The following is a 13,026-nucleotide window of genomic DNA, read 5'->3' on the forward strand; positions in this document are numbered from 1 at the left end:
GAAATGTTTATAAAATATATTTTTTGTTGTAAATTGCTGAAATGTAAGTAACAAAACTATTCATAAAAATATTTTGTTAACCTCGACCGTTAATTTTCCTCCACTCACTGTGACCTCTGAACCAACCAAGCGACAAGCCGACGAATAAATTAATTGGTTGGTTGGGTTTGGTTGGGTTGTCTAATTGTTGGACGTGTTGCCGTTATAATTCAATAACTTCTGCTGTACAAACACATTAAATCAATATTTACTGCAACCAACCGGCGAAGTTAGTTCATCTTCTAATGTACATTTTAAAATTTTTAAGACTCATATCCAAAAACATAAGCTCCTTCTGTTTATCCTTTGTTTTTATATTTGGCAATAAAAGACAATTGCGTGAGCAGATAAAATTGGACTTGGATTTTCAAATTAAATCTTCCCCACACGAACATCTCGTAAACATTTCAGTTGTTGAAGTTCATTAGAGCTGCAAACATTTCGTTAATTTAGAATACAGAAATTGGTCTAATTTAATAAAAATATTTGTTTATTACTATTTTTTACTTTTAAAAAGACAAACCAGACAGAACAAGAGTGCGCCAAATCTCATTGAAAGTTTAAAAGCATTGTTCAATTAATTATTTAACTAATTAATAAAATAATATTTTCAACATTCTTGGTTTTTCAAATAATTTTAATAAATAAAAAACCCAAAAAAAGTTGTTGGACGCCCACCCCTAAAAGAGTTAACACAAAAAATAAAAATTTACTTAATCAAATTGTGAACAGTACGTAAACAAAACAAAAATAACAAAAATCAAACTTGTAAAGTTAAAAATAGCGCTCTGATTGACAACTTTCTGTTATAAAAATTTTTGCCAAAATTTGAAGTTAAAACTAAAATGGTTTCTTTGACCAAAAAACGACAGACTCCTAGTTTCAAAGTCAATTTAAAACCAAACGTAATTAAAGTAGGAAAGAAATAGCTTTTCGGCGTATTCTCCATCAACACAGAAGTTCAATTTTATAATTCCTAGATAGATGTCACGTCGTTGAAATGGAAACTATTATATTTGTTAATCAATCTATGTATATTTATGCCATTTTGAACTTGGTGTTTTGTGGCTCCGTACATTTTCAGAGACAAGCGCGGCATATTAAGTTTTTTCCAAAAAGAATTACTTGACTTAAATCCATGATGTTGCACGGTCGGAAGATAGTGCTCTATATCTCAAGTCTGATTAATTTTTAATTATTCGATAAATTAATAAATAATTTTTTTTGTTCACTTTTATTGTTTTTAATTTAATGTACATTTGCAGAGATTGTCCATTGCGGGTTGATGTTGCTCGTATGGACGGTAGCCATTGTTCCACTGTATGAACGATTGATTGCTTTTTTAGATGATGAATGTCTAATCCATTGTGAAATAACTAATATATTAGAATAAAAATGGAAGAATGATTAATGGTGCTGTGTGTGATGTTCAGTTGAGTGATATGCAACGCTGCTTTGTGTCCGTCTTCCATTCTTCACATTTTGCATCGCATCGATGTGGTTAGCATACAACGGTGAAATAATGCTAATTCATATTTTATCACAGTTTTTCTGCGGCTTTTTAAACAATTTCTTAATCAAGCACTCACCTTGTCGTAAAGATAAGAATACAATGTGTTGAGATTTTATTGTTGAAGACCAAAAAAAGTAAAAAAAACTTATAAAAAGGCTTTCTTGACTAAAAATAAATGTTAGTTATCCATGAAAACTATGTCAGTTAATCTGATGCAAGTTAAAAATGTTTAAAAAATGTACTTTTTGAATGAACTAAGTTAGTATTAAAATTAAGTACTTTTAAGATTAAGAACAAGTGAAATAATATAACAAATTCAACCGCATGATGAAGGTCAGTAAATTTCATGTGATATTGATTAGAGTAAATTTGCAGACAAGGCAAAGCCTCTTGCCACCATAATGTAAAAAGTTTTTAAGGATAAATAATTCAAAAATAAAATGTTTGGTTGAAAATGTTTAGTTGAATTTTACATATTTTGGTTTGACATCTTTACTTCCATATATGGAATTTACTCTGCCAAAATTTATCTAAGGCTATCTTGAAACTAGTAACATTAGCTGATTTGACTACATTTTCAGGTAGGCCATTTCAGTCATACTGTTGGTAAAGAAGTATTTTCTGACATCTTATCTGCAAGTCCACTTGATCAACTTCATTCAATTTCCTCTTGTCGCCGTTGTAGGTGCGTAGTCTGGTTTGATATCGACATCCAGCAGTCCATTAAGCAATTGATAAGTTGATATAATGTCTCCTCTTCTGCATTAGTAAACCAGCGAAGGCCACCCTGGAATCATTAACCTATCCTTGTATGTGATTTTCTGGATGCTCGTTTCTCAACGCTGCTGAATTTGGAATTTTCTAAAGAAGTACCGCACAATCACACCATATTCTAGAATTAACCTAACCACAGATTTATATTGAAGTGAAAAAGCTGCTATAGGTGCATTTTTGAAATTACGTTTTAGCAAATCAACAGCTCTAGCGGTCTGAAAAACTTGATCGTTGAAAATAAAAATTTTTTTTGAAATACTTTCGCAATTTACAAACACATTTGTTGTTGAATAGTAAAATTTATATTTTGTTCGATGATGTAAAACACTACGAACGGAAGGTCAGCTCGATCAATTAATAATTATTTTACTACTTACTGACAGCAAAACATTACAAGAATAAATAATAGAAACTTTGATATTAATGTGAACATTTAAAAATTTCACGATGAGTCACACCAGTAAAAAAACCCATGATTAAAAATTGAACCCAACGCTCACACACACGCACGCATACGACACACACACACACACGCACGCACACGACATGATGTTACGTTTAGAAGCCATCGGGTAGCATAATTACAAGGTTCGATTACTTGTCATCTAATGACACATGGAATATATATACACACACAAACACACACACACACACACTTATGTAAATGTGTATATATATATACATATATTTTTAATACAATTTTTCTAAACAAGTGCATGCCCGATATTGACATTCGTTGCTGCAAATTGTGTCTCAACCACGTGTTGATTTGTTTGCATGAATGCTACACATGTGTGTGTGTGTGTTTGTGTGTGAAAAAGAGAGATAATTCACACGTTTTTCAGTGATTTAATTTGTCATATACCTATGTACATTTGTGCAGCAAAAAGTTTCAGTTGACACAATTTTAAAGTTTTTTATTTATATATCGTTGATTTATTTTGTGTTTTACAATTGTAGAAAAAATTGATTTTTATCAAATATGTTTTTGTTTATGTTTTCCAAAAAAGAGAGTAAAAATTAAAAAAACAAACAATATGGCACTGCTTGAAACGTTTTTCATTCTTACTTGATCTTTAAAATTTTATTTAAAACACTATCGTCATAAATCTTATTTTCTTGAAAACAAAACTGATCGTATTTAAGATTGCGGGTGCAATATTTAAGAAACATCAATTGTTATTTGTTAAAAGCGACGAATAAAAACAAAACACCTCCAGTCGAGAAATATTGATTTACTGCATAAACAAGAAACAAAAATTTCTGTGGGCAACATTTGAGGCTTCTGCTGAGTAATTTGATTTAAATGTTGGGAGTGCCATCTTTTATGTTGCAGTGTCTCTAAAGAGGTTGAATGCGAAAGGAACCTTCATTAGCACACACTTCAACCTATGCAAATGCTTCCATCTCCCTTTGTTTACATTAACCTCAGCGTCTTTGAAAAGAGTAAGTTGCACAATTTATATCTAGGTTTCTATAATCTTGAGGGTTTTATCTTCAGTGTTTCAGACTTTTTTAGGTTTTTTTTAATTTGTAAAGTTGTGAGGTTTTTGAGTTTTTTAAATTATCATCTAAAAAAAAAGATTAGAACGTCAGAACACGTTTGTTTTGACGCCACATTCCATTTATTTCCTATTTAAGTAATGTTCTAGGGCTCAATAAAACGCTTCGAATGTGTCAAATGTGTTTATATATTTCAGAGTTAAACAGAAATATTAAATTAGAAAAAGGTATAGTACGGTTTATAGAATGAATTGAAAAAATTTGATTTTTAATCTTTTAGAAAACATGAGAAACCTAATAAATCTTAGATTTTAAAAAATAAAGTTTACCATCCCAGTGTGCCTATGTAAATACATTCAAGTGTGTTTCAGTGTATGTATGTGTGTGTGTGTGTGTGTGTTTGTGTGTGTGTTTTTGTGTACGTGCGTGTGTGTGTGTCACAGTAATAAAATTGATTCAAACGCCAATGTATGAACGAAGGTGTGTAGCAGTGCGCGACCGACAGACAGGATGACCGGCTGACCAGCAGAGCAGCACCGCCTGCTTGGTCATGATTCCCAGGACGTCGATGACGATACTTTGACATTTTTGATTGGATTTCATATAAAAATTTCTGTTACAAAGCAGAATGAAACTTGAGAACAAATTTTTCCAACAGAATGAAATTTTGTGAAGAAACAATATCTGTGTCTAGGGCGGATGTTATGTTCACTTGCTATTGTGGCCTTAATTTATCGTTCATTGTGCATCTTTCTTTTCACACTTATCTTTGAAAACTTTTCGTCGTCGTCATTCTATTTTCTGTTTATGTACACGCAATTTCTTAAATTTAACAACTTCAAATTATATAATTTAAAAAAAAATAATGATAAAATAAAATCCCGAAATACTATAAAATATCCCAAATTGTGTGTCGAGTATTCAATGTAAAATGCCAATCAAGATAATCAATAAAAATATATTTTTATAACCTATATAATCAATTGAATGTTGAATGAACAGCAGTATATTTTGAGAGCCTGCTACTGATAAATACCCATATTTCGAAACAGCAATGGCGTATAATTTGGGATTGTTTGCTTCAGTTGTACCGCCCATATTGAATTAGAAACTTTCAACTTGCAATAACTTGCTCTCATCCTTCAGTTTGTTTACAATCATTTTCTCATTTAATTAAATTTCCAAAAAAATATAGTATAATTATTTTTCCTGAGTTGCAACTGACAAATTTAAAGTATTCCTATGAATTAGTTACGTAACATTTTCATTGGAAGATTTTATAATACAGATGCAACTCTAGTTGAAGACTATATAATTTTGCAGAGGTGCTAAAAAATAATAGAAAAGATGGATGACCTAGAAGCAGAAATTCAAATTGGTAACAAAATCACGTCGAATGGATCGATGGAAGGAAGTTTCCAAATGCATCGGTCCGCTGGGCTGGTAGTTTGAATGCTAATGATAGCTTCGTGGTCCGTATGTGCTTCGATAAAAATTGAGTTCTCTCACAATGACTCTGTGTACAGGCATGTTGAATGACTTTGCGACAAGCCTGCCATTAATTTTGATTCATGCTGTAGAATCAATTGAATCAATAAATTAATGTTTGAAAAACCAACTTTTTGTTTGTTGAAGAAAATGTAGTTATGCTTAAAATGTCATCTGCAATTATTGGTTTCAAATAAAAAATAATCCATTTGTTGATAGCTTGTGAAACTCTTTCAACTTCAACCTCTGTTGTAACACACAACTCTTTCAACTTCAACCTCTGTTGTAACACATAACAACATGAAGAAATATGTTTGACTGTTCAAAGCTTCATATAGCTTGTTTATATATTGATTCAAATGTTTGTCTATTGTCCATTTGTAATAAATTCACTCATACACTTTTTTAATTCAATTCCCCAACTAAACATTTATGGGAAACTATCGAACGAATCAAACGTTTGGAGAAAAGCATAATCATTCGCTAGAGGACTCATCTTTTCGAGTTACAAGACATGAAGCCTAAAATCTCGATGTTTTCTTTTGCATTTGATATTTTAATTTTGAGGACATTGATGAAAAGTTAAAAAAAACAAATTCGTACGACAAAACAACAGCTGATCTTTTTTACATAGGAATATCCTCACTAGTGCAATAACGCTTAGACTTATAAATATTGAAATATATTTCCTTCCAACCCAACAGCGTTACCTGTGCAAATTATCTAAGCTGTTATTTCCACCGTTATTATGATGTAGATTTGTGAAAATTTTTGTCTAAAATGCAGCAGAAGGTAACTTTTGGGCTGAAATCCCACCACACAAAAACATGTTTGGGTAAAAGTTGAATTTTGGTTTCAACATGTTTACTGTTCCTTGAAAAACAGAATTTTTTTGGGAAATTTGCATTAAAATATTAATTTCAATATGCACACCGTGAAAAAATGAGGTATAAACAAAAATTATTTTCGTTCGTAATCACCACCGAGATGTGAATTAAATTGAAAATATGTTCCTAACATTTTTTTTGTTTACCTTCAATATCAACAACACTTATGTCCAAATGAATTTAATAATTTAAAAAAATTCACCGAGAATATGAAAGAATTTAAAATCAACTTTTTTTTAACCATATGCAATTTAATCAGTGTTGTTTTCATTTTGTGTTTTTGAGGTACGATGTTTATAAAATATTAATTTCTGAAACATGAAACAGACCAACTACATCTGACTTATGTACCATCATTATAATTATTTTCTAGAACGAGGGGGCATTCAGCAATGTACTAATTAATAAGCTGGTTGAGATAGCAACAATAAAAACGCCGATGAAAACAATAATGGTTAATTATGGTTAATGGATAATTTGATGATGTTGCTACTTATTGCGTTTATGAGGTTTAAATTGATAGCTCTTCAGATTTCGGTCCAACAATATATATTTTAAAGATAACTTCAGAATAAACTTATGTTCGTAATGTCTATAGATGTTTCTTTCACTAATGTTTCATTATAAACAATTTGTCATAAGATCTTCAGTCAGAAAGATGGGATGAGCCGCATCAGGTCAATACCTTCTAGCCCTTCAACTCCACCTCCAAGCCCTTCATCTCCACCTCCAAGCCCTTCCTCTCGACATCTAAGGTTGTCATCATCTCAAATCATCCAGGCACATCTTTACAAAATTTTTGGTGATGTTACTGATGACGATGACCATAACGACAATAGTGTTGATAATAATACATTCACAGTTTATATTTTTATTTGATTTTTTTGTTTTACAATTCCATGCCACAGTTTATCTGTTAACAAAGTAAATTACATTTGATCCAATTAGTATAAGAAAAATTAAAAAAATTTTCTTCGAAAATTTCAATAGAGTTGGTTTTCTCAAATATTTTTTTAACTTTTCAAACTTTTTTCTTTTTGCTACATTCTAAAATGCATACAGTTTCTTATGAATATAATAATAAAAAATATCAATTTTGATAACAAAAAAAGACAGATCTATCAATACTACACCTACGTTTGTAGCATCCATCGCCGAGCTTTAGACCGCATACTGTTGGCTAAACATTTAGTAAATAATTAAAACACGGTTTTAATTTAATAAATAAAAATTTAACTTTGAAAAAATATGCTAAAACCATGTACAATTTCATAATTTCTTGTGTATAATGTAATGTCGAGATTTTGCGACATTTCATGGTGGTTATTATAAAGGTAAGACTGACACAAACAAATCATTTCGACCAAATACGACTTTTGTTACTCGTTTTATTGATTAAAATCACAAAATAATACATTTTATTATTTTATTTTATTAGAAATAAATATTTAAATCATAAAAAGTAATTTTATTACAACAAATTTTTCAATTTGGTTTAGCCAACAAAATTTTGGTGTAATAACATTCAGTTGAGTATATTGAAGACTATTCAATCGATGTACACAAACGGGAAAAAATTGATCAGAATATTTGTACAAATTGTATTAAAATGTTAGGAAAATGTCAAAAATAAATGTAAAACTTAAATATTTATGGTGTTTAATCATCCTGGAATGATATAATGACTATTTGGTAAGGACGTGTTGCTAATAAAAAAATATTAATAATTTGACAAAATAAAGAATTATGGTTGTCAATGGTCACCAATGTGTTTATTTGAAAAATGTTTTGAATGAGATATACTAATGATTTTAAATGTGTTTTTGGTAGGTAGGTAGATGGTTTTGTCAATTCCTTTCTCTACGACCAAGACGGCTAAACTTTTCAACATAATTAGTTACAACACTTAACGTTAAATCTCTTACTAGACGAAATATAGATGTTTAATTATATCTTTCAGGATATATTGTCTAAATTTTCAATATTTCCAGGTTTGAAAAATATTCGGTCTAGTTCATATTGGATGGTTTACAGTTTTCATTTAGATTGAAAGAATATTTTTGCTCACATAATTTGCTTCAAGTCCTAAACTATGCAACAAAGGAATATTTTCGGAACTATTTTTCTTTTAGGGATAATCATTTCACTTATTAAATACTATTACTACTTTATTATTCAAAGGTTAATGAAATAATTTATAATATAATTAAATAACAACAAAATGATTTTAAAAAAACTCTATGTAGAATGGAAGCCTTCTTGGCATTCACCGCGTGCCTTAGTTGTTATTTGAAGGGTTGTACATTCAAACATTTGCATGTATGCAATGCAGGTAGGTGTGGTTCATACAAACCAGCACACAAACCTCTATTAACTTATGCAACATGTACATTCGAACATACAAATTTCACACCAAGGCAACACGGAAAATGCTAAGATAAGCTTCGTCTTCTGAATGTAGTCATCTTTTTCTTCGAGCATTTTGACTTGGATTCTGTAACGTACAACCATTTATGCATTTTTTTCATTTAATCAAAATCTTTGAAAATTGTTTGGTAAACCAAACGTATCCGGTTTATTCGTTCGAAACTGTTCTGTTAATAATAATTTACTGGAAGAATTAATTGGTAGAATATTTACGTTATTAAATAAATTTTTGCTAGTAATTTTGAAAAAAAAATTTAAAAAGCCATTAGCTTAAATATTTGCATTCCAGTTTGTTAACATGTTCAGCGTTTTATTTACTTAATTAAAAAATTAAATAATAAAGCTTAGAAATATGTCTGAAATTTTTAATAACACAAACTTATTTACAAAAACCTTTTTGTTAGATACATTCTCCCGTGGAAACTAATGCGGAGATGATCTGTTGGAGAGCAAAAAACGTTGGAAAATAACTAATTGAATCCATGAAGTTTGTCTTGCAACTATTTTAAGAGCATTAGTTGTTTTATTCAAAATTCTGGCAGACGTCTATTTGCTCAGAGTTGCCTCCCAGACGTAACTACAATGTACGTCTGGGAAGTGTTTTCGAATTGTAGAATTTATTCACTACCGTTGTTTGCTTTGAAAATCAATTTTTACGTTCAAAATTTCCATTTATTCATAAGGAAAAAACTTAATCAAAAATTTAATAAATTTTTGTATAAACTTTTTGTTATGAATCACTCAGCAGATGAAACATAATGTATAACTTCAATTATTATCAACATGATTCTCAGTGGTTCTTTTTGCTGCAACGTTCATTTCGATATCAATTCTTTATTCATTAATACCATCATCAACATCATCCAATTAGTATTATCATTGTTATCACCATGCCAATCCATCATCATCATTTTCCTCCTCATCATCATAATGCTTGCATTTCAGCAGTTTGAAGAAGAATAACTTGATGATTCAACACTCAACAGTCCTTGTACATGTGCTGAAGGCTGAAGCTAGGCGAGTAATAAATGACTCGGTTCCTTCCTTGGTCCAAGTGACAAAATTGTGGATGGATGGATTGTATATGAAAATTTACTGGGTTCTGTGAACTTGTGTCGCTATATTTTTGTGGGGTCAAATAAAATAATGTATATGTGTGAGCGGATTGCTGGTGTATGTCATCTTTTTTTGCTGGTTTGAATGTATGTTTGTATGGGCCACATTATATCCGTTAGATGAATGTTTATCTATTTGTTTTATGTATATGTATTATTATATATATTATTATATTATTATATGTATTATTATGATAAGTGTTTATGTGAGTTTGAAGGTGTTGTGTTACAGTATTTCGAATGTGATGGGTTGTACGTTGTAATGTGTCCTGTTGAGATGTGAGATGTATATCAGGTTGTATTCTGTTGAGATGGGCTGAAATGTTGTCTTGTGTTGGGATGCGTTGATGTGTGTTGAGGTGTTCGAGTTGTGTCTTGTATTGAGATATGTTGAGGTGTGTTAAGATGTGTCTTACTGAGATGATACTCTCTGCCCTCTCTCATTTGCCGTCTCATGAGTTTCAAGTTCCAAAAATTTCTTCCAGCTATTTGTAAAATCCTGTTAATGGTGCACGTTAATGAGAAGAATGATGGCGGATGATGGTAATGATAAATGGAAAGATGATAATTATGATGATTAATTGAAATAAAATGTTTCAAAATATGATAAATAAACACAATTTTTTGCTTTTAATAATTAAAATACAGCAAAGTGATTAATGACAGAATTTTGAATGCGATCGTGAAAGGTCCATGACTCCAGGCAAGTTGAGTGAATTGACTCCAAAGGTTGGTAAATATGAATATATTTTCAGTATGAACTATTAATTGATTGGTAATATAATTTCTTATATGTAACCCTAGGTAAATGTTCAACAAATTTTTCCAGAATCTTATTTGGCTGTGAAAACATTCCATAAAAGAAAATGTGACTTTAGTTCGGTTTTAAACAATAATGAAATTGTATATGTTTTGGTTTTTTCCGATCAGTTGTAAGAAATATGTAAACTGGTTGCAGGCATTTTTTTAAAGTAATTCAAGGAAAGTTAAGTAAATTCAGAAATTGACCAGATATTAGAAAAACAGAAATGCAAATGAAGGATGTGTTTCCAAAGTCGTGCTTCATTCAGATGACGTTTTAAAAATTTCGAGTGCAAATAAATCGCACGAACGCATCAATGAATGGCTTTTGCATAACGTAAAACTAATCTTTAAAAAATAAAAAATGATCAAACAAATTACTGCTAAAATACCTATCGATAATTGATGTGAATATTTAACATAACTTCGTTGCAACATTCACACGACTAAAACGAATATTTATAATTGATTGCAATATTATTTCACCGTCACTGATTCAATTCATCATAAAACTCACATCGACACTCTCAACACATGAACAACAAACACATACACACTTTCCCTTTATGTGAAAATGTAAAATTATAAAACCGTGTATAAATATATAATACGCAATAATCTGGAAGTCGTTGGCAGATAGGGACCTTTCTGTTTGCTATCATCGATTTGAATGACGGAGAACAAACATTGGTGACCTACATTACACAAACAAACACACACACACATAAATATTTACACAAACAAACACATACACACAAATATATTACATATATGTATGTATGTATAACTATATATACAGCCATACATTGTGTGACGTGTTATTGCATTTATGAGCCATCAAACAGGGTCGAATACATCATTGTTTGTGTACATTATGCGTGCGTGATAAGTGAATATATATTACTTATATATTGTATATGTATGTGTGTGTGTGTGCATTAGTCTGTGTGTGTGTGCATTAGTCTGTGTGTATGTGTATATGTTGTATTTTTATTCTTGTATATTTCTGTAAACAGATTAATGTGGTATGGTTTTATTACACATATTTTTGCAAAAAAAAAAAACGAATTTTTTGTTATATTAAAAATTCAGTCTTCATATTACAAAAGAACAATATTTATGAATAAAATTTATAAGATAAAATAAAACACCAACAATTTTCATAAATACATTAGTACAGGAAATAATCAGTAGCACACAGATTAGATGCAGTTTGGTGCAAATTAAAAAATAAAGGGAGAAAATCAGAAAATCATTTATACCGAAATAAATTCGAGGAACACAACAGAACTGAGAAACACACACGAAAACATACACATGACACAACAACGCAACTTACAGACATACAATTCACTTCAGTCACACACACCACACACCGTTCGGAACACAAACACACACAAACACAAATGCACACGTACGTCTGCATTAGTAGCAGCACCAAGCAATTCTTTTGTTCCTTATCAGGCTTATGATTTGCACGGCCATATGAATACACACACGCGCATCAGCACACGAACAGATGTAGACACAAAAACATTCAACATCGCACAAACTAACACAGAAACACAAACATAAACATAAAGAAACGTACACAGACGAACACACACAAACCTACATAGACGTTTACAGAAAACACACACAAATTCATGCAAACATATAAGCATACAATTACATACATATACGTGACATGTTCAGTCTCACGCAAAAAAAAACAAGTACATGAGACCTGATCAATATACCATATGGATTTTGTATAATGGATGTCGAAATCATACACCGCCTGAGCTATACGATCATACACGCGCACACACATTAATATATATGTGTGTGCGTATTCTTATGTGCGTATGGACCTGTGTTTTTGTGTTTGTGTGTGTTGCCAAAAAAAATACGTCTGAGTTTGTGTGCTGTAACTGATGTAACTGCTCAAGTGATAGAACAACAGAACAAAAGTCCCATCAAAACAAAGATGCAGATGAGAGTTAAATTAATCTGTGAAATCGCCTTTTATCAAACATATCTGCCTGCCTTCTAACTGCTCAGTTCAAATATCGCTGGCACTCACTCGTACACATCTCGTCCTGTCCTGATGACGTTCCAAACAACGTTCGTTTAAATGGCGAAGTACATTTAGCTTACATCAATGTGATATACATGACATATACATATAAATAAATAAATAAATAAACAAAGGAGAAAAAAAGAGGAAGAGAGGCAAAAAATTGAATGCAATATATTGATAAAATTAATCAGAGCTAATGCACTCACTATGACAAACCACACCAAACAAAATATGACGATTTGTCGTGTTGTGCGGTTTGCTGTTCTTTTCGTCCGTTGAATGCGTTTCTCCTCTCGAGACGATAAACTTTGTGGCAGTTGGTTAGATAGATTCACTCGTCAACAAACACATTCCCGCTAATTTATTATTAATTATTATTAATTTACCAGCTTTTTATTACAATGTCAAAATGTGTGC

General features: G+C 30.9%; 1 protein-coding gene across 1 annotated transcript; it reads left to right on the top strand.

The window, feature by feature from the left end:
* Positions 1–5,176: 5,176 nt before the first annotated feature.
* HELRODRAFT_167771 (hypothetical protein) lies at positions 5,177–10,682 on the top strand (the record flags this gene model as incomplete). Its single annotated transcript, XM_009013510.1, has 5 exons — positions 5,177–5,272; positions 6,847–6,959; positions 9,577–9,685; positions 10,413–10,475; positions 10,551–10,682. The coding sequence occupies 5 exons, from the start codon at positions 5,177–5,179 to the stop codon at positions 10,680–10,682; spliced, it is 513 nt and encodes a 170-aa protein (XP_009011758.1).
* Between the last annotated feature and the right edge of the window lie 2,344 nt (positions 10,683–13,026).

This window comes from Helobdella robusta (genome assembly GCF_000326865.2).
Source record: "Helobdella robusta unplaced genomic scaffold HELROscaffold_12, whole genome shotgun sequence".
In the NCBI taxonomy this organism is placed as follows: domain Eukaryota; kingdom Metazoa; phylum Annelida; class Clitellata; order Rhynchobdellida; family Glossiphoniidae; genus Helobdella; species Helobdella robusta.